The 22,106-nt window shown below is 41.9% G+C and overlaps 1 protein-coding gene across 1 annotated transcript in view; it reads left to right on the top strand.

The window, feature by feature from the left end:
* The window catches only part of DDO (D-aspartate oxidase), a 34,553-nt gene extending 15,126 nt beyond the window's left edge, over positions 1-19,427 (top strand). Inside the window, exon 4 of the mRNA XM_023542859.2 lies at positions 6,870-19,427. Coding sequence (XP_023398627.1) covers positions 6,870-7,437 — 568 coding nt within the window. The 3' untranslated portion in view covers positions 7,438-19,427. The remainder of the gene's footprint in view (positions 1-6,869) is intronic.
* The last annotated feature ends 2,679 nt before the right edge of the window (positions 19,428-22,106 follow it).

Genomic DNA, 22,106 nt, shown 5'->3' with positions numbered 1-22,106 from the left:
ACAAGAAACCTAGACAAATGGACAAGAGGAACCAGGGGTGTAAAGGGAAAGGGGGAGAGTGCTGATACTTTGCAGAGATTGCAACCAATGTCACAAAACTATGTATAAATTTTTGAATGAGAAACTAATTTGCATTGTAAACTTTCACCTAAAATACAATAAAATTTTAACAAATACAGCTAAGAAAACCCTATGGAGCAGTTCTACTCTCTAACACATGGGGTCACCATGAGTCACAATTGACTTGACAGAAACTAACAATACCTCCTCCCCTCAGAACCTGGCATCTGCCACATGGCCAATGTGGTGGAGGAAGAAGGCCACAGGCCTGCTTTCCTTCTGCAGAAGCCTTGTGGAGTCAGACTCCTCCATGCCCAAGATAAACCATTCAGGGCCAGGATTTCAGATCAGGCAGAAGGCAGGGCAGTGTCCTGGTGAGGAGGTGGGACCCTCAGGGCTCACTCTGTGGGCAGCCACCCACTCTCCTCTCCCGGGAGCCGACCCAGCTGGGAAGCCACACAAGCCCTGCTTGTTCCCCACACTCAGGGTCTATTTTGTTGCCTCCTACACCTCTTCTACACAATGTGAGTGTTCAGACTCAAAAATGAGCATTTCACTCAGCAAGGCACATGACAATGGCTTCAACCTAAGCCCTGTCCTTCTGAAATAAGGTAAACTTCCTAGAAAAATTATTGATTTATGTATTTTTACCACAAATTAAGTCTTTAGCATTTTTTCAAAGAGCTAAAGGGATCCTTTCTCTCCAAAAAAGAAAAAAATCAATGCTCAGTATTATCTAGAACAAAAAAGTCCTCAGAGATTTAATCACACTGTGCAGATCATGTTTTATATCTTCAGCCAGTGGAGTCGTATTCTGCTGCTTTTACTTGCCTCTTCCAGGAAATGAATCATAGAAGCAATAAGTCAGCAGAGCATGGCTCTTCCGCCAGGCAGCCTACCTAAATAAATCACCCCAGAGGGACCAGAACTGTCCTGCCTTTGATGACATCCAGAAAGCTGGGTGGCCTGTTCCTGCCCAAAGGGCCCTGTCACACAGGCACACTGGTTTTTTTCCCAGGAGGTGAGAGCCTTATCCTGTGGCCCCAAGAAGGCTGCATGCTGACCACAGCACCCAACACATTGAGATTCTTGCCCCGGACTTTCCTGTTCACTTGTATTTAGCAAGCCCTTTCTGTTACTTTCTCTGGGAGAGCCCCTACCTCTCATCTCTTTCTTTTTCTGTATCTTCTGCATGGCCTGACTTGGCAGCCCCGTATTGTACGGCAGAAATGTGACACTCTGTCAATGTCTTTCGAAGTCCCCAGACACATGGTTTAGTGCAAGCACTCCCCTTTTTCCCTTGCTAGTAAAGATGAAGTGGGAGGGTGCCAGCCAGGGAAGTGGAAAAGAGATGGTGTTTGTTTTTTCTGACGAAGGCAACAAGGCTAGTGGGGACTAACATATGGGGTACAATACTCTTGGGGGCTTTCACTGGGGCCTCAGTAGCTTCTCAAGGCACCTGCAGGGTTGAATGTGTTATATACAACCCCACCTGCCCTCCAGAACCACCCTGGGCCTCATCTATACCACCTTCCTGGAAGGGAATGGAAACTGCTCCTTGCATGAACCGGGCTTAGAGTGATTGATCATGAGTTTATGGAGTGGACAAGGCAGGGATGGATATTCTTGGAAAGAATGAAACACAATGTAGTTTACTTTATTCAGATTTGCTTTGCAAGGGAATGAGTGAGAAATGTGATATTCAGATGAGATAATGTTGTCAGTTCAAAGTTAGACTTGTTAATTGCCTTTGCGTGGACTCGGACTCATGGTGACCTGATGTATAACAGAACTAAACATTGCTGGGTCCTGTGCCATCTTCATGATTGCTGGCATGTTTGAGCCCATTGTTGGAGCTATTCTGTTAGTCCATCTCATTGAGGGTTTCCCTTGTTTATGTTGGCTGTCTGCCAAACATGGTGTCTTTTTCTAGCAATTGGCCTTCCCTGGCTATAATAATTTGACTATATGTATTTAATTGCTTTGTAAGCCTAAAAAAGCACTTAAAAAATTTTAACTATTATAAACTATTTTAGGTATAGCTAGATTGTGTCATCATACAGAAACAATGGATTGTTTCCATGAATCTGTATGCATAGAACTATTTACCAAATGAGATTTTAAATGTTTTCCTCATTTTCAAACAGACTGAAAATAGTTAATTTTCTTATCACTGTTGGTAAAGCATTACGTGTCAGGCTTGAAGCAAGGAGTACCTTCTTACTGTCTGCCCACAGAACTATGTCTAATACATTCTTTATCTAAAATATCTCACAGAGTCAGCCCGCCCAGGGACAGATAACCCGATAAGCAATGTACACACCGGCTTACTTGTGCTTACGTACTAATCTGAAGTGCACGATTTCACCTATTTGCAAAAACCCATGTGAAATTGTGCACCGTGTGTACCTTGCCTACTGGTTAATCCACCGCCGAGCCCACCCTCTAGTTCTTTAATCACTGTCCTCGTCCTGGTAGCCCTCCTTTCGCTCATCTTCAGCAGTGGCTTCCTTGCGCTTCACTGTTTCTCCCCTCGCCTCTCCAAGCTGTTTTCACATAGTAACTCAAAAATGCAATGCTGTTTTCCTCACTCCAAAACTGACTTTAAAACAGAGATCCCACCTCTGTAACTACCAGTCCTTCCAGGGATCAGAGTAGAGCTGTGTTCCAGGCAGAGCTGGAGAGAAACGCCCCTTTCCCAGCTCTGAATCCCCGGGCCCCAGGGCAGCCCTGCTTGGGCCTACAATCTGCCAAACTCTGCCTCGTCGCCTCCGCCTGGCTCTCGCCCTCTAATGGAGGACGCTCCAGCTCAGTCTGCCTAGCCCGCTGGGGCGTGGACGCCGGCCATCCCCTCCTTCCTCTGCCCCTCCTTGGCGGAGACCCAGATTTCTCACAAGCAAGATGGTCTGCAGAGAACTCTCTTCTAACAGACAATCGCTTACATTCTCACCCCAGAGTCATCTTAGAGCCTTACCAAAACCCACTGCTGTGGAGTCAATTCAGAGTTCAGAGCCTTAGAAGAGTTTTTACATTGTTTGCATAACCCAGAGACCTATTTGGATAATATTCCTGAATAAAGGTATAAACAATCTGCCTCAAAAAGGCGTGCTAAAATTCTACCTTTGGCAAGGTGGAAATGGATTAAAATTACGAAAAGAAAAAAAAAATCCCCCAGCTTCTACTCATCAAGTTTGGAAAACACTTAGGGTCTAAGTTTCAGCAAGTGAATTCCGGGGGCGGATGGATTCTAGGGCAAGGCCTTGGCTCTGTTGGCTTAGAACCCCTCTTCTGTCCCTGCTTCGCTGCCCTTTCTCTCCTGCCCTGCCCTTCCACTTCAGTGTCGATAGTGCCTCCCTCCTGCAGTCCCTACCCTACCATCCCCATCCCCAGCGCTGCTGCCAAAACAGCTCCTTGGCCTCCCCATCCTTTTGCACCCGCACGCCCAAGGGCTCCTGTACTTCCACTATGCTCACCCGCCCAGAGTCTCCGCACTACAGCCCTCGTGTCCCTATTTGGCGCCACCCAGACTCCTCTCTCTCCACTCCTTGCGCTGAGGCAGAGGCTGGGAATACAATGTAAGAATTGCCTCTGGTCCCAAGAGAGACAGGATGAGGGTTCTCCCCTTTGCTCCTGAGAGGTGAAGTGTCTGTGTGTAAAGAAGTGCTGAGTGGAGCGCCCATCATTCATCAGAGGCACAACCTGTTCAGTTTCCCTCTTTGCTGGACTTCTCATTGAGTTGAAGGAGCAACTTGTGGCACCCGAGGTGTGTCACAGTTTTCCGTGGCTGGTTTTTGGAAGCAGATCACCAGGCCTTTCTTCTGAGATGCCTCTGGGTGGACTGGAACTCCAACGGTTAAGTTAGCAGCTGATTGCATTAAGGGTTTACACTACCCAGGGACTCCAAGTTGAAGGAAGGGGCCCTGAAGACAACCATCCCCAACATTTATGTGCTAGGCTGATGTGGTCCAGCAGAGGGCTCACTTTTAAGCTTGATGAAAATGGACACTCCTAAGTTTTTCTTTCTAAAGTTTTAGGGTGATGAGCAGCGTTTGTTCAACAAATTACCCGAGGGCATTGGACAGGGGGCTATTTAGGGAGCACAGCGTTTTGAGTACCTCCACCCCCGTGTCCTCATGAGAGATTGGGACAATGGTATTCTCCCTGTCCAGGGTGAGGCCTTACCCAGTTGCAGGAAGCCCCAAAAGGAAGGCCACCAAGCTCCTTATATGCCCAACCATGCCACTCAAAGCCTCCAAAATACTTACCTCATGTGGTCGTAAAAGCAGCCTTGTGGGAGCCTGGTCATCTGATACAACATCCATCATCCAGGCAGTTTCTTCCTGTGCACTGGCGCCATCTTAATGCATTGCACATGGAACACCATAAATGTCCCTGGCACATTTAGCAAGTTTCCTCCTGGGGTACAAGACCTGGGAGGTATGGAGCAGAGCAAGTCCACTCAGGTCTTCCAGCAGCCCATCCACTGTAATAATTTAAGAGACTGAGCTAGGTAAGGATTGAGCTTTCATCAGTAGCCCAAGTAGCAGGGGATCCTTGAAATGGAAAAGAAGGACATTTGCATTTGTTAAATCCCTACATAAACCTCATAACAATTCTCTCAGCACAGCACTGTAATTCCCAGGTTATAGTTGAGGAAATGATTTCAGTGAATTTAAGAAATTTGCTCAAATCTCAAGGCTGGTAAGTCTCCGTGTTTCCTTGAATTAGGAAAATAATTCAATTAGGGTGGTTGGAACACAGAACAATAACGTTCGAATATTAGTACATGGAATCTACGATTTATAAAAAGAAAAGCAAAACCAAGATAATGTTCAAATAAGGATCAATTTAAAATATTTAAAAATTCAAATGTCCTTCTAAGAGGCTGCAAACCATAACTAAGCATAAATGATATACAAGTGTACAGGGCAGACATACTCATGTAGGATGCACTGGGTCTTGCATTTTACAATAATGTAATAAACCTTTAGAAAATTCACCTTTTAAATTTTTGTTTTTAATTTTGTTTTTTGGTGAAAATATACACATCATTTCAACAATTTCTATATGTATAATTCAATGACATTGATTACATTCTTCAAGTTGTTTAACCATTCTTGCTATCCTTTTCCAAATTATTCCATCACCATTAATATGAACTTACTGCCTCTTAACCTTTTGAGTTGCTGTTGTCAATTTGATCCTATACAAATAATTCTTTAAAAGCACAATGATGAAAGCAGACATACTTTACTAATTAAGTTAAACTATTGTTTGGTTCAAGGATCCCTGACGGCACATTGGTTAAGCACGTGGCTGCTAACTGAAAGGTTGGAGATTAGAACCCACCAGCTGCTCTGCAGGAGAAAGTGGCAGTCTGCTTTCATAAAGATTTACAGCCTTGGAAACTCTGTGGGGGCAGTTCTACTCTGTCTTATAGGCTCTGTATGAGTTGAAATTGACTCGAGGGCACACGACAACATTGTTTAGTTCAAAGAAGACTTTAGGGTATAGTTTTGGTTTGAGGTTTAAGGTTTAAAGATTATCTCAGGGCAATAGTTTTGGGTCTTCATCCAGCCTCACTGGCTCCAGAAAGTCTGGATTCCACTGAGAATTTGAAATTCTGTTCCATATTTTTTCCTCTTTGGGTCAGGATTGTTCTTTAGAATCTTTGTATTTTCTTTATGTTCACCTCTTTAATATGTTGGTCAGTATTGCTACAAAATTCCAACTTCCTCTTCTTCCTTTGCTGGTATAAGGAAAAAAAAAAAATAGAGTTATTTTACCTTGAAAAAGACTCATCTATTATTACATGTTTAAAAAATATTAAGCTCCCAAATCTAAATTATTCCACTGAGACAGCCGAAAACTTACAACCATAAATTCTGCTGCATTAAAAACTTTTAACTGCTATGATTTGTTTTACTCAGGAAAAAAAAACAGTAGTAACTCCAGCCTCATTCTCTCTCTTACCCATTTTTAGTTATACCAGAAGGTAATTCATTGGCTTTATTGACACTCTGTGACCTTGAAGAGTGGTTGTTTGTCAGATTCTTCTCTTTGGTTTCCTTAGTCTAAGGTAAACAACATACTGTCTTCCATGAATTTTCAGAATTACAAGCAGGAAGGCATAGAGTAAAAGTGCCAGTGTAGGACCTAATTTCTTTGGAGGCATTGCTATTTGAAATAACAGCTTGTGCTTAATAGTAAGTGCACCATAGATTCATATAATCTTAGAGCAAGAGGGAGCCTTTGAGATGTTTTAGCCTAGCACAGTGCTCGGCACAAAACAGGCCCTTAGCAAGTATTTGTTGACTAATAAATTAATCTAATCCAGAGGTGAACCAACTTGATGGCACGTAATAACAATCCAGAGGTATCAAACAGTTCTTGCTCAGTGGAGGTACTTCAGTGGTCTTTGCAGTAGGAGGAAGGGGTGGGGAAACTGAAAAGACAGAGACACACCTCCACCCCCTGCCTCCCCAGCCAGCCCTGTCTACTGAAGCAGCTGACACTTTAGCCATATTGAGGAGAAGCTTGAAAGTTACTGATTTAATCCAATGCTGTTACTTTACAGAATAGAAAACTGAGCTATTGGAATCAGGGCCTATGATGTAGTTGAGCAGCAACGGAGCTCTCTTCCACTCTCATCAATTTGCAGACTGATTATTCACCTGCGTGGGTCCCTGGAAGCTCTCATAGTGCTTGTCCCTTGGATCGTTGCCTCATCTTTGTTTCTATGTTCCTGTCCTTCACTTCCTGTAAGTGGTTGAGCGGGAAACTAGCCTATAATCTCTTTTTCTTACCAGGGTAAAAGGGAGTGGAGGCCTGATACTCAAGCGGCGAATAGAAGACCTGTGGGAGCTGCATCCATCCTTTGACATCGTGGTCAACTGTTCAGGCCTTGGAAGCAGAGAGCTCGCAGGAGACTCAAAGATTCTCCCTGTAAGGGGCCAAGTGCTCAAAGTTCAGGCTCCCTGGGTGAAGCATTTTATCCGAGACGGGAGTGGGCTGACTTATATTTACCCAGGTGCTACCAATGTAACCCTGGGTGGAACTAAGCAAAAAGGAGACTGGAATCTGTCTCCAGACCCAGAAATTAGCAGAGATATCCTTTCCCGATGTTGTGCCCTTGAGCCCTCCTTGCATGGAGCTTACCACATAGAGGAGAAGGTGGGCTTGAGGCCATTTAGGCCTGCTGTGCGGCTGCAGAAAGAGCTCCTAGTCCAGGATGGCAGGAAGCTGCCTGTTGTCCACCACTATGGCCATGGGAGTGGGGGTATCTCTGTGCACTGGGGCATGGCTTTGGAGGCCTCCAAGCTGGTAAGTGAGTGGGTCCATACCCTGAGGACCTCTGCTCCCAAAGCAAAGCTGTAGGTGACATGACATGATAACAAATGGCCCCAGAAACTATTGATTGGAGCACAATTTAAGCACTGGATCAGGTTCAAATAACTTTTCTATTGCATGCAAGTTTAATTAGACATTACTTTGTCTTCAAAACTAGCAAAGGATTTAACATGTATTAGACTTAGGAAATCTAGTACTAAGGTCATAGGGCTTAAAGCTCTATTTTTGTTAAAAATACTTGTTATAAAGTAAGATTTCTTTTAAATCTGGTGTCCAAGGATCTATGCTAATTTATATAGACGGTGGCAGCTGTAGGCATTTTGACATCTTTTTTGGCTCATAAATCCACAGGAGATGATGTATGGAAAACACTTCAATCACGGTCACTTATAGAGATGCCCGTGATTCTCTTAGGTTTTAGCCAAGTGAGGATTGTAATCCTTCTAAATAAAATTACATGGCATCACTCAATACAGACTTATTACATTTAATTGAAGACAAAGCATGATTACTGCTAAGACCAGTGGTAACCTCTTTCCTACCATCAGCTAGTAATGATGGTAGAAGATGAGGGTGAAGTTGCCTAAGGATGTGGCATCGGCTCAGTTTCCCCACCCCTTCCTCCTACTGCAAATGATTGAGAGCTGGCTTCTCATATGGCTGACTTTGCCTAAGTGTTTTTGAAAATTGAACATCATGTGCGGCCAAAGAGCTAATTTGCTAATTAAGATGGAACAATAATTCCAAAAGAAATATAACCAAAGGGTTCTCTGCAAGTTGTCAAAAAGTATTGGGGAAAGGGAGGGGCATGTCTCATGGCCAAATGAATTTGGGGATTATTTAGTTCGATATATTTAACCTGGCTTCTTGACTCAGGTTTACTTGAACCCTTTAATGTGTTCATGTACATTGTGTTTTTGTCTTGGGTGAATGGTAAAAAGCAGGTAAACCTATAACTGTCAAATGGCCTCCAACTCATGGCGATCCCATGTGTTTTTCAATGCCTGATTAGTTGGAAGTAGGTACCAGGCCTTTCTTCTGAGGTGCCTCTGGGTGGATTCAAACCACCAATCTTTCAGTTAGTAGCAAGCCAAGCGTACGTTAGCCATTTACACAACCCAAGGACTCACCAGTGTACTGTTGTTGTTGTTAGGTGCCATCAAGTCAGTTCCAGCTCATAGCGACCCTATAGGACAGAGTAGAACTGCCCCATAGGGTTTCCAAGGAGCCACTGGTGGATTTGAACTGCTGACCTTTTGGTTAGCTGCTGAGCTCCTAACTACTATGCCACCAGTGCACTAAAAAAACAAACCCATTGCCATCAACTTGATTCCAACTCATAACAACCTTATAGGACAGGGTAGAACTGCCCCATAGGGTTTCCAAGGAGCCACTGGTGGATTCAAACTGCCAACCTTTTAGTTAGCAGAAGTAGCTCTTAACCACTATGCCATCAGGGTTTCCACCAGTGTACCAGTTGTTCTTATACATTCCTTGTTAGTTGGTTCTAATTCATGGTTACCCCATGTGCTGTAGAGTAGCACTGTTCCATACGGGTTTTGAGGCTGTGGCCTTTTGGAAGCAGATAGCCAGGCCTGTCTTCCGAGGTGCCTTTGGGTGTGTTCGTCAAACATTAGGGGAGTAGGCAAACACTTAACCATCACTGCATTAAAATTCTCAAGCGAAATCAAGTGTGGGCTCTTTTCCACAGATTTCCACCAGGGGGTGTTATTGTATCAAATTCTGATAATTTGAAAATTTAGAAAGGACTAGAAATAGAAAATAGATAGCAGGTATGTGTGTGTGTGATTCATTTGAGGCTTTCGAGTTTACATGTCCCCAACTGCAAATGTTCTGAATTCTGTCTAAAGTATTCGAGAAATGTACAAGCTTAGATAGACTGAAAACACACACACAGACACATATACACAATCCATGAGAAACAGTGTGTTCACTGAAATGGCACTTTAAAGGGAAGAAATAAAAATTCTAAATGTTTGAAAATGCTGCTCAGAATAGGTAGCATTTCAATAGTTTTACAGCTGCTTTGAGCTCGTTTATTTGTTCCTTATGCCCAGGGTTTAGATCCTGTAGCATTTTCATTTCATGTAAGATGGCTCACGCTCTAGGACTTTTTCCTGTTTGCTGCTCTAGTTTGTTTTCACTTTGCAGTTTATATTTCTAAAGCCTAACATTACAAGACTTGAGAAAGTAGTCGTGGCTACATGCTCTAAATTCATATTCGCTAATTGTTAAATCTTTGTTCCCAGTGTCTCTCAAAGGTTTATTTACCTTGGTCAGTAGCTGCCAACCCATGCTACACATTAGGAGGATCATATGGGAAGTTTGAAAAAACACTGATGCCAGTCTTGCCCAATTGATGCCTTTGAGTTGATCCTGACTCATGGTGACCCGATGTGTGCATAGTAGAACTGCTCCACAGGATTTTGAAGACTATGACCTTTCAGAAGCAGATCGTCAGGCCTGTCTTCTGAGGAGCGGCTGGTGCGTTCCAACCGCCAGCCTTTCAGTTAGCAGCAGAGCGCCTAACCACTGCGTTACCAGGGCTCCTCAGCCTTGTGCTAAACCCATTGCTGGAGAGTTGATTCTGACTCATAGCAAGTAGGATAGAGTAGAACCGCTCCATGGTGTTTCCAAAGCTGTAATCTTTATGGAAGCAGACTGCCACATCTCTCTCCTGTGAAGCAGCTGGTGGGTTGGAACCACGAACCTTATGGTTAGCAGCTGAGCACTTTAACAACTGCACTACCAAGCCTCCTTCAGCCTTGGCCTAGGTCTATTAGAAACTTTGGGAGGTGGGGCCCAGGGATCAGTATTTATTCAAAGCTCCCCGTGGGGCCTAATGCCATGACCAAGAATCATGAGCATCGCTTCCCTCCTTTCTGCATGAGGCTCCACCATTACCATAACCAGTATTCTTCTCTTCCTTCCTCCCCATCTTGGTGCATCCGCTAAGAGGGATGTGCTCACATAAGCAGGTGTGTCCTTAGATACTTCTGGGCATGGTGGCCTATAGGAACTAGCTGTCTCCCAAAGTGGCTGTCTAAAAATGCTGGGACTCACCTCACTGGCTGGAAGCCAGCTGCCCAGAGACAGTTGTCCGTCTTTGTCTGACGGATTCTCTGTGTATTATAAACTGAGGTTCTCTTTGGTAATCTGGGCCACCACCATAGAACGGACCTCTTTTTTCTATTTCAGACCACTTTTTTTCCCCCCTGAACGTGGAGAACAACTGGCTTCTTTCTTAAATCCCCATTTTCAAGTCTCTGACATTTACGGCTGAACTTGTGCCTGCCGTGCCCACGGTCCAGAGACACACTGTGGTGTTGAGAGCACGGGCATTGCTGGCACCATGCTTGTTCAGCACACAGAGGTTATGCACAAACTTTTAGGAATTTTTAGGAATAAAAGAAGATCAACAGAAAGGCCACAGCCCATGAGGTTGTGGTCATATAGAAACAAGGCTATTCCTAAAAATGACGTATATTCTTCATTTTATTGAATAGATGCATCCAAATCAATTGGTATTAAAACAGATTTTTCTCAATCAATTAAGAGCTTTCATAGAGAAGAAAGAAAACGATGGTGGAACCTGTATCTGCTGGGAGTTACTGTTCTGGGAAACCCATTCCAGGGCTCTCAAGGCTTGTCAAATATTTGAACTGGATGTAGCACTTCGAGCAGTTTTTTTTTTCTTGGCTCTTTTCATCTTTCTCCTTGAAGGTGTGAATGATGGAGACACATTTGAAATCTGTTTCCTCGAGATACAATTCACTCAGGAAAAGCCAATTTAAGAAAATGGTCCATTTCTTCTTGAAAAAGCAGTTTGCCACCAAGCCTGGGGGCCTTATTATCCTAAATGACTCTTCGGCCTGTAAATCACTGCCCTAAGTAGCCAAAGGGAAGGAGTGCACCAGATCCCTGAAAAAATAACCATTTTTTTTTTCATTATTAGCGGAACAATTGACTTCCATCTGCTAGGGTCACCTACCAACCCTGCCTGCAGTCATGACACCAACGACTTCACCTGTTCCCCTTGAACTATAATTTTTAACTCTGTGCAAGCTCTACTGTATAGCACACCTTCAAACTTTTCATGTATCCTAATTATTTCACTTCCATACAGACCCAAGTCATCTGGTGATGGCACTCTGCCATTGTGGTGGGTACTCACTCCAAATGGTTTGCCTGTTCTGCCCAGGACCCCTTTCCTGGGAAATATGCTCAGGTATGGGGGTTCATAAAGTGAGCAGCATCTCCCATGCTCTGCCTCTCTGGCCACAGCTTACTGAATCAGAGGGATCTATCAGTTAGGTTTAGATTCAGTTGCAAGTGACAGAAATCCCCATATAGTCACCTAAACAAGATGGTCATGTATTTCTTTTTCACATAAAAGAAGCCTGGACATAGGCAGTCTGGGGCTGATGTGGGGACTCCATCATCATTAGGAACCTAAGCTCCTTCCTGCTGTGACTGCTTTCCTAGGAGTTGGCCTTTGTGCTGATGGTCCAAGATGGCGGTCGGAGCTCCAGCCACATCATCACATCCATGTTGTAGGTAACAGGATAGAGGAAGAGAGATAGTGAGGAGACCAAATGCCCTAATGCCAAGAAAACTTCCCAGAACACTCACAAAATACATTCTTATATCTCATTGTACAGCATTTAGCCTTAGGGCTACACTGAGACTCAAGGGAAGCTGGGAATGCAGTCTTCTGGTTTTGTTAAAAAAAATTGCCTCCTCCTCCCCACAGCCCCCCATTTAAACTTAACCCTTCCCAGAAACGAAAAACTTGTGATAAAGTTTTTCTGGGAAAAGTTTAAATAATTAGATAAGCCATAACTAGCTTATAAAATGCAGACGCAAAAACCTAATAAACCAATCCAAGCTGCCTCCTGCCAGTTAAGTGAATGAAAGCCAGTCATTTAAAATTTCCTTTTAGGAAGTCCCCTAGCAGTCTGTGCTGTATATAAACTGACCAAAATTGTATTGTGACGAGTTTATCTCTTGGGAGGTCTGCTCCCTGTTCTAGAACACTTTTTTCCACCCAGTAAAACCTTTTAGTTCTAATTGACTTATAACCCACTAACCAACCCACTGCCGTCGAGTCGATTCCGACCCATAGCAACCCTATAGGACAGAGTAGAACTGTCTGATAGAGTTTCCAAGGAGCGCCTGGCGAATTTGAACTGCCGACCTCTTGGTTAGCAGCCATAGCACTTAACCACTATGCCACCAGGGTTTCCAATTGACTTATAGATCACATTTTTCTTTCAACAGTGTCAATGTCAAGGTCAAGCTAAATTTGAAAGTTTTATCATTGTTTTTTAAAAGTATCAAACTATATATTGGGTTAAGCCCATTAGATTTTCTTTTATGAGTTTGTACTAAGAGACACCAACGAAACCATTTTCTGGTGATGGCAAGCTCTAGAGGCATGTAGATTTGTCCTGACAGTCCAGGTTGTTGAGGTTCATGTAGAGGAAGCTGGGCAAGAGAGAGGAGACAGCAAAGAGATGACCATCAAAGGCGCCATGCACCTCAGAGGAAGATTTGAGAATGACCTCAGGTCCTGACCCAGTTTCATTTCTCAGGAGATTTGGCTGGACAATCAATTCTACATTCTTCAGAAATCTCACAGTTTCAAAAACAATTGTTTCAAGGGAGGAAAAGGTATGGATGCCGGAGAACTGCAGATTCCCCAAAAAGAAGTGATTTTTTTCCTGCAGTAATATCAATAATAAAGATACTTTTTACATACATATATATAGCTATGAGAATAAAATCTAAACATCACAGAGCAAATTCAATGTTTCATGACTCTGGTTTTTGCTAAAAAATCCTGTCCTTTCTTTTCCTATCACTACAGCTCCATCACTGAGGCAGAACATTTTACATATCCTTAACTCCTTTATCATTGTTATTGCCCTTTATTGAGTAAACAAAGTCAAAGTTACCCAAACAAAGCCCTTGTGTTGCTCAGGCAACAGTTTTTTCTTGCATTCACAGTAGTTCCTGAATGTATTATTAGTTCTGGTAAAGACCTTGTTATAACAAATGGTGACCTTAGTAATGCAGACTATTTTCTTTAATTAATAGAATTAAGTTATAGCTAATTTGTATAACAAAAACCCACGCTCTAGGAGTAATGCTTGTATTTAATTTCTGGCCCATGCATGCTGAGGAAATTTTTTTTTCATGATACCTCTTTCTCCTTGAGCCTATTTGAGTTAAAAAAAAAAAAAAACAAACAAAAACTCTTACCTAAGTCAGTTTAAAAAAGACAGGTGGATCCCCTGTGATGGAAAAACAGAGTTCAATTATCCAGTAGGCCAGGGGATGGCAAACCATTTATGTAAATATCAAAGCCTTTGTGAGCCACACGCAGGAGCCCTGGTGGTACAGTGGTTAAGAGCTTGACTGCTAACCAGAAGGTTGGCAGTTCAAATCCACCAGCTGATCCTTGAAAACCCTGTAGGGCAGTTCTACTGTCCTATGAGGTCACTATGAGTCAGAATCGACTTGCCATTGCAGCATGAAATCACTCATAGATAATATATATAAAAAATGAGTGTGGCTGTGTTCCAATAAAACTTTATTTAAAAAACAGGTGCCTGGTCTAATTTGCCGTGAGGAGTGTAGTTTGCCCTGCACTAGACTATAAGCTCCACGAGGTCAGAGACATGCCTGATTCATTTCACACTATACTCAGTTCCAGGAACCAAGCCTGGCACTTATGTTGAATAACTGAGTTAGTAAACTATCAATGCAACATCATTACCCCGTCTTAAATCTGCAAAATCTAGTAAGCCCCATTCAACACGCTCTCTTATTGGCCTTCTGATTTTCCTTAAAAACTCTAAAAATATATCTTTTCCCAAAATTTCACAGCTTAAATATACCACAGAGAATACACTCATGGCCTAGATTCTCAGGCACTGAATCGTCTAAAAAGCAGAAGGGAAAATGGTGGAGAAAACTTTCTGGGGAGCAAAACCGCCATTAGATGAGCAGTTTCGCTGAGGTGATGTGGAAGAAAGTCTGACTGAGTGGGCTTAGGGAGAGTGGGAAGAGAGGAGGTGGAAGTATTGAGTATAAGACAACTCCTTCAAGGAGTTTTGCAAAGAAGGGGAGTAGAGAAAAGGGGCAATAGCTGGAATGATAGTTCAAGAGAGGTTTGGTGAGATTTCCTACAGTAGTCAGCTGCAGGTAAAATCTGAAAGATGGTGACCAGGTATATTCAGGGCTGGGAAGCTGCCCGATGGGTGGAGCCAAAGGACTGGGGAGTAAGGCCATCCAGGATACTGCTTAGAGTGGCCAGAGTGAAGCCCCTGGGTCTGGGCTGGATGACCAAGGAGGGAAAACCATAAGCCCCGGGAGGAAGAAAGTGAAAGAACCAAAGAGAGAGAACGCTGTACTCAGAGAGAAATATATGGGAATTTAGGATCAAAGAGGTGAAGCAGTTGATGCCAAGGTCCATACTGGAAGAAATGGGAATGAGTTTCTTAACTGGAGTGTTAGTCTTAGATGAATGAGGAAGAATGACCAGGAAATCAGAAGTTTAGAAGAAAAAAGAAATAGTGGGAGAGAAAGAAACTAACATCTGTTGAGCACCTACTGTAGACTAGGTGCTTTTTACATGTACTATCTCTTAAAATTTCAGAAGTCTGAAGTATTAAAATTTCCATGTAGACCTGAGAAAATTGCAATTTGGAGGATAAATAACATGCCCAAAAATCACACAGCTAGCAAATGGTCAGAATTTGAACTGATTCTCTAAAGCCCATTCTCCACTCATCTTTCAATTTGTCATACTATGGGAACTTGCATGTTGCTGTGATCCTGGAAGCTACGCCACCAGTATTCAAACACTGGCAGGGTTACCTATAGCATACTGGTTTCAGCTGAGCTTCCAGACTAAGACAGACTAGGAAGAAGGACATGGTGGTCTAGTTCTGAGAAGAATTAGCCAGTGAAAACCTTATGAACAGCAGCAGAACGTTGTTTGATATAGTGCTGGAAGATGAGCCCCTCAGGTTGGAAGGAACTCAAAAGATGACTGGGGGAGAGCGGCCTTCTCAAAGTAGAGTCAACCTTAATCATTTGCTGATGTATCACTACTCAGAATGAGAAGAAACAGCTGCAAACATCCATTAATAATCAGAAAGTGGAATGTAAGAAGCAAGAATCTAGGAAAGTTGGAAATCATCAAAAATGAAATGGAATGCAAACACATTAATATTCTAGGATTAGTGAGCTGAAATGGACAGTTATTGGCCATTTTGAATTGGACAATCATATGGGCTACTATTCCAGGAATGACAACATGAAGAATGGTGTTGTATTCTTCATTAAAAAGAACATTTCATGTTTGTGAACAATTCAAAAAAAAGATGAAAAAAGTTCCTGTGGATGTTTTTGTGTAGTATCTTGGCCTTTGTATTGATAGTTTAAAGTTCACTTCCAAATAAAACTCCCATGATGCTAGATTTGGTGTGTGCCCAATTTGAACTAGGGTTGATCGACACCTGTAAAATTTGTTGAAACCTTCCTCTTGTAAGGAAATACAGTGATTTTAAATTAAAAAAAAAAAAAAGAACATTTCAAGATCTATCCTGAGTACAACGATGTCAGTGATAGGATAATATCCATATGCCTACAAGGAAGACAAGTTAATATGACTATTATTCAAATTTATATACCAACCACTAAGGCCAAAGACAAGGAAACTGAAGATTTTTACCAACTTCTGCAGTCTGAAATTGACCAAACATGCTATCAGGATGCATTCGTAATTACTGGTGATTGGAATGCGAAAGTTGGAAATGAAGAAGGATTGGTAGTTGGAAAATATGGCCTTGGTGACAGAAATGATGCCAGAGATTGCATGACAGAATTTTGCAAGACCAACGAGTTCTTCATTGCAAATATTTTTTTCAACAATATAAATGGCGACTATACGTGTGGACCTGGCCAGATGGAATACACAGGAATCAAATCATTTGTGGAAAGAGACGATGGATAAGTTCAATATCATTAGTCAGAACAAGGCCAGGGGCTGACTGTGGAACAGACTATCAATTGCTCATATGCAAGTTCAAGTTGAAACTGAAGAAAATTAGAACAAGTCCATGAAAGCCAAAGTATGACCTTGAGTATATTCCACCTGAATTTAGAGACCATCTCAAGAATAGATTTTATGTGTTGAACACTAATGACTGAAGACCAGAAGAGATGTGGAATGAAGAAAGCAAGAGGTCATTAAAAAGACAGGAAAAAAAGAAAAGACAAAAATTGAAGTCAGAAGAGACTCTGAAACTTTCTCTTGAATGTCAAGTAGCTAAAGCAAAAGGAAGAAATGATGAAGTCAAAGAGCTGCACAGAAGATTTCAAAGGGCAGCTTGAGAAGACAAAGTAAGGTATTACGACATGTGCAAAGACATGGAGTTAGAAAACCAAAAGAGACGCTTGGCATTTCTCAAGCTGAAAGAACTGAAGAAAAAATTCAAGCCTCAAGTTGCAATACTGAAAGATTCTAGCGGGAAAATATTACACTACAGAGGAGGCATCAAAAGAAGGTGAAAGGAATACATACAGTCACTGTACCAAAAAGAACTGGTCAACGTTCAACCGCTTCAGGAGGTAGCATGTGATCAGGAACCCATGGTACTGAAGAAAGAAGTCCAAGCTGCACTGAATGCATTGGCAAAAAACAAGGCTCCAGGAATTGACAGAATGCCAATTGAGATGTTTCAACAAACAGATGTAGTGCTGGAAGTGCACACTTGTCTATGTCAAGAAATTTGGAAGACAGCTACCTGGCCAACCGAATGGAAGAGATCCATATTTATGTCTATTCCCAAGAAAGGTGATCCAAAAAAATATCATTAATACCACATGCAAATAAAATTTTCCTGAAGATCATTCAAAAGCTGCTACGGCAGCATATCGACAGGGAACTGCCAGAAATTCAAGCCAGATTCACAAGAGGACATGGAACCAGGGATATCATTGCTGATGTCAGATGGATCCTGGCCGAAAAAAGAGAATACCAGAAAGATGTTTACCTGTGTTTTATTGACTATGCAAAGGCATTTGACTGTGTGGATCATAACAAATTATGGATAACATTGTGAAGAATGGGAATTCCAGAACACTTACTTGTGCTCATGAGGAATCTATTCACAGATCAAGAGGCAGTTGTTTGAACAGAACGAGTGGATAGTGTGTGGTTTAAAGTTGGAAAAGATGTGCCTCAGGGTTGTATCCTTTCATCATGCTTATTCAATCTGTATGCTGAGCAAATAGTCCAAAAAGCTGGACTATATGAAGAAGAACGGGGCAACAGTATTGGAGGAAGACTCATTAACAACCTGCAACATGCAGATGACACAACCTTGGTTGCTGAAAGCGAAGAGGACTTGAAGCACTTACTAATGGAGATCAAAGACCACAGCCTTCAGTATGGGTTGCACCTAACATAAAGAAAACAAAAATCCTCACAACTGGACCAGTAAGCAACACCATGATAAACAGAGAAAAGATTGAAGTCGTCAAGGGTTTCATTTTACTTGGATCCGTAATCAACACCCATGAAAGCAGCAGTCAAGAAATCAACGATGCATTGCTTTGGGCAAATCTGCTGTAAAAGACCTCTTTAGCGTGTTAAAAAGCAAAGATGTCCCCTTGAAGACTAAGGTGTACCTGACCCAAGCCATGGTGTTTTCAATAACCTCATGTGTTTGGGAAAGCTGAACAATGAATAAAGAGGACCAAAGAAGAATCGACACCTTTGAATTGTGATGTTGGCAAAGAATACTGAATATACTGTGGACTGCAAAAGAACGAACAAAATCTGTCTTGGAAGAAGTACAGCCAGAATGCTTCTTTGAAGCAAGGATGGTGAGACTTTTTCTCACACACGTTGGACGTGTTATCAGGAGGGATTAGTCCACAGAGAAGGACATCATGCTTGGTAAAGTAGAGGGTCAGCGAAAGGGAAGAAGACCCTCAATGAGATGCATTGACACAGTGGCTGCAACAGTGGGCTCAAATTTGGACAATAGAGAATAGGATGGGTATGAAACAAAAGCAGAGCATCCAAGCAGGGTGAGAAGGAAAAGGGCAGAAATGGAATTGGCTCATTTAGCTCTCAGTTTTCTTCTGGAGAATGTCCATCCAGAGCTCTTTTTTAACTTTGGAGGGATTTTTTTTTTTTTTTAATGAGGAAAACCCGGTGCACAGCTGACATCAATCATCAGAGAAAAGTGACAATAGAAAACTATGAGGTTGGAGAGATTAAAGCAATAACATACTTTGAGGTCATTCAGTTTAGGGGCAAATAATCTTAACATTTCTCATTAGTTATTGGGAGCAGTGTTATTTTTTACAACACAGTATGACTTTGAGGTTATCAAGAAAAAAATTAACTATTTTTAGTTTTTTGTTTTTAACTGAGGCTGGGGAAAGTGGAAAGCACTTGAGAAAATTTTTCACAAAAAAATGTTTAAAATTAAGTGTTTTAATACTTCAAAATTGGTCTTGAGTTTTATTGAAACTTTACTTGTTAGGAATACAATGTAGTAGATACTGTGAACTGACTTGCTCAACACTTAATTCATCTTCCTTAGAATGTACCTCTCTGTACTGTAGAGTCTAGAAAGCTAAAAACTACATTTCCTAGACTTCCTTACAATTAGATTTCCATATTTGATTTAGGTTCCTTTGGACTGATAAATTTGTTTCAAACTTGGATTTGGAACTAAGTAAAGTGTGGAAAAGGAGCCCTGGTTAAGCACAGTGGTTAAGCACTCGGCTGCTAACCAAAAGGTTGGCAGTTTGAACCCACCAGCCGCTCCATGAGAGAAAGATATGGCGGTCTACTTCAGTAAAGATTACAGCCTTGGAAACCCTATGGGGGAAGTTGTACTCTTCTATAGGATCACCATGAATTGGAATCAACTTGACAGTAACAGGTTTTAAAGCGTGGAAAGAGGCAGGGCCAAAACATCTGCTTTTGCTGGTGCAGATGGTAGCAGAGTAAATGTAGCTACTTTAAGGTTGCCAGTTCAAATCCACCAGCCACTACTTGGAAATCCTATGGGGGCAATTCTACCCTGTCCTATAAGGTCACTATGGGTTTTTTGGTTTATGGGTGTGGGAACAAATGAATGATGGGTGGGGAGGGAAGGTATATCAGAGTCCAAGGGAGAGGCCTATGAAATTAAAATATTTAAAAAGGGGTAGATCTTCAAGTGGAGTCCCTGGGTGGTATAAATATTTAACATGCTTGGCTGCTAACCAAAATGTTGTAGGGTTGAGTCCAACTGGAGGCACCTCAGAAGAAAGGTCTGGTGGTCTACTTCCAAAGAATCAGCCATTAAAACCCTGTGGAGCACAATTCTACTCTGACAAACAGGGCATTGTCGTGAGTTAGAATCTACCTGGTGAGAACCAGTAGCTCTAAGCAGACGTTAGGACTTACATCTTAATGCGACTGTTTTAGGTCTCAGTCGAAAGCTGGTTTAGTTGGGGGTGGGGAGAGTTGTAGAGTAAAAGGTGGAAATTTTAGGGAAACCCACATATATTGGGTCTCTGACAGAATTGGAAGTGCTTGTTGCCAAGAGGTGCTGGTGTGTAGAGCTTGGAGGGATATGAAGGAGGTGATATATTGTGCTGAGGGTGGGCTGTGCCTTTACCCATTAAAGCTGAAGTGAAAAAGTAGAAAATGCAGATACGTACAGAGGTGAGTTGGGTGTATAAACCATGGGTAATGCATTTGCTAGTTCTTTCATTTGGAAGGACACAAACGAAAATGTGTTTAGAGAATAGGAACCGAGGCAGTAGATACAGCAATAATTTCACTCCTATCTTTTTTTTATCCTAGACAAGGCAGGGCTGCTGGGATTTCTCTTCAGGCTAATCCATGAAAGGGGTGAAGTGGTAGTGAGTTGTGCTTTTTTTTTTTTTCAGTCCATCATTTATTAAACACTTCTGGGCTAGGGGTGGATTGGTTTTTAAAGAACTATTCAGAGATGAGGGAACCAACTGCTTGATCAGCAGAATCCTGGGCTTTTAATGGGGAAAAAGCTGTGAGATGGAACCATTGTGACTATTTTAAGGTGGCAGTGAACAAGTTATCCACAAAACATTTCTTCAGTCTTTCGTAGGAGAATTAGAAACACTTCACGGCTATCTAACTTTAATCTTTCAAAAACCCTTGTGAGGGAGGTAAGAAGGAATATTCTTATACTTCTTTTGTTTTTTTTAAACAGATCATAAAATTTCATGACAAATGTGTTCCAGAGAAACCATTGGGGCCAAAGTGTGAAGCTAGTCAGAGAAGTCTGTCTTCTGAGAGCAAAGGTGTTATTCTTATTGCTGAATAATTGTTTAGTCTACAGTTTCTTCTTTCTATTGTGACTCTCTGGCTATTGATGCTCTTCAATGCAGGGCTTAGCACTGACCTATAATGAATTCATAAGACTGTTAACTATGAAGAGTTTCCTACAGTTTCCCTAGTGGACTATGCATAGAATGTGCTTTTTTTTTTTTTTGGCTAGGCACTTAAGAGAGGTGTGAGATTTGCAGACAATTTTTCCCATACGTGAAGCCATTGAACCTTGGGTGCAATCTTTTGTTCAGCAGCTCAAACAGCCTCTCCTGGAACATGAACTGCTAATGAAAGGGAAGGTTTTTTATTATTATTATTAAAGTCATCACTAGACATTATCTTTATACCTTCCATTGTCTGAGGACAGAAATAATTGTATTGATCTGCCCAGCTAAGTTTTACCACTGTCAGTATAAAGACTTAATTTCTAACAATGGTGGATGAATAATAGACAAACGTAGCCAATTTACCCTGGGTTGTTAAAGCCTGAAAGATAATAGAACTTCTCACCTTAGTTTAACATAGGATTTGAAACAAGCTACAAACAAGTGGCCGTATTTCATTAAAGAGTAGTGGTCAACAAGATAAAGATCTTTGTGTTAAAGAGGGTTTCTCTGTTTTAAAGAGATCCGATTGTGATAGATTATGGATTTCATTTTTATTTCTTATCTGGAAGCCTTAAGATATCTCTTTTTCATATTTAATTGTTAAGGTGTAGGGCTGGAAGGACCTTTGTGAAGTCAACGTCCTTTCACTTTTAAAGCAGAATTAGGCAAAATGAAGTCTCTGTTTGTCCTATATGGTGCCTAGAGCCCTGGTGATGAAGTGGGTAAGTGCTCAGCTGCTAATAGAAAGGTCATAAGTTGGAACTCACCAGCCATTCCGTGGGAGAAAGATTACAGCCTTGGAAACCTTATGGAGTAGTTTTACTGTGTCCTACAGGGTCACTATAAGTTGGAATTGGCTCGACGGCGATGGGTTTGGTTTTTGGTTTATATAGTGCCTGATGGAAACCCTGCTGGTGTAGTGGTTAAGACCTATGGCTGCTAACCAAAAGGCTAGTAGTTCAAATCTACCAGGTGCTCCTTGGAAACTCCATGGGGCAGTTCTACTCTATCCTACAGGTTTGCTATGAGTTGGAATTGAGTCGATGGCAATGGGTCTGTTTTATAATGCCTGATGCATGCTAATTTTCCCCTTATGCTGAAATTGAATATTGAAATAATTTTCATGATTGTCCACTAAACTTATGAAGGCTCCAATTTAACGTACATGTCATACA

Source organism: Loxodonta africana, chromosome 1, assembly GCF_030014295.1.
Source record: "Loxodonta africana isolate mLoxAfr1 chromosome 1, mLoxAfr1.hap2, whole genome shotgun sequence".
NCBI classification, from domain to species: Eukaryota; Metazoa; Chordata; class Mammalia; order Proboscidea; family Elephantidae; genus Loxodonta; species Loxodonta africana.
The sequence above is the reverse complement of the archived record's forward strand: the minus strand, read 5'-3'. Positions and strand labels throughout refer to the sequence as shown.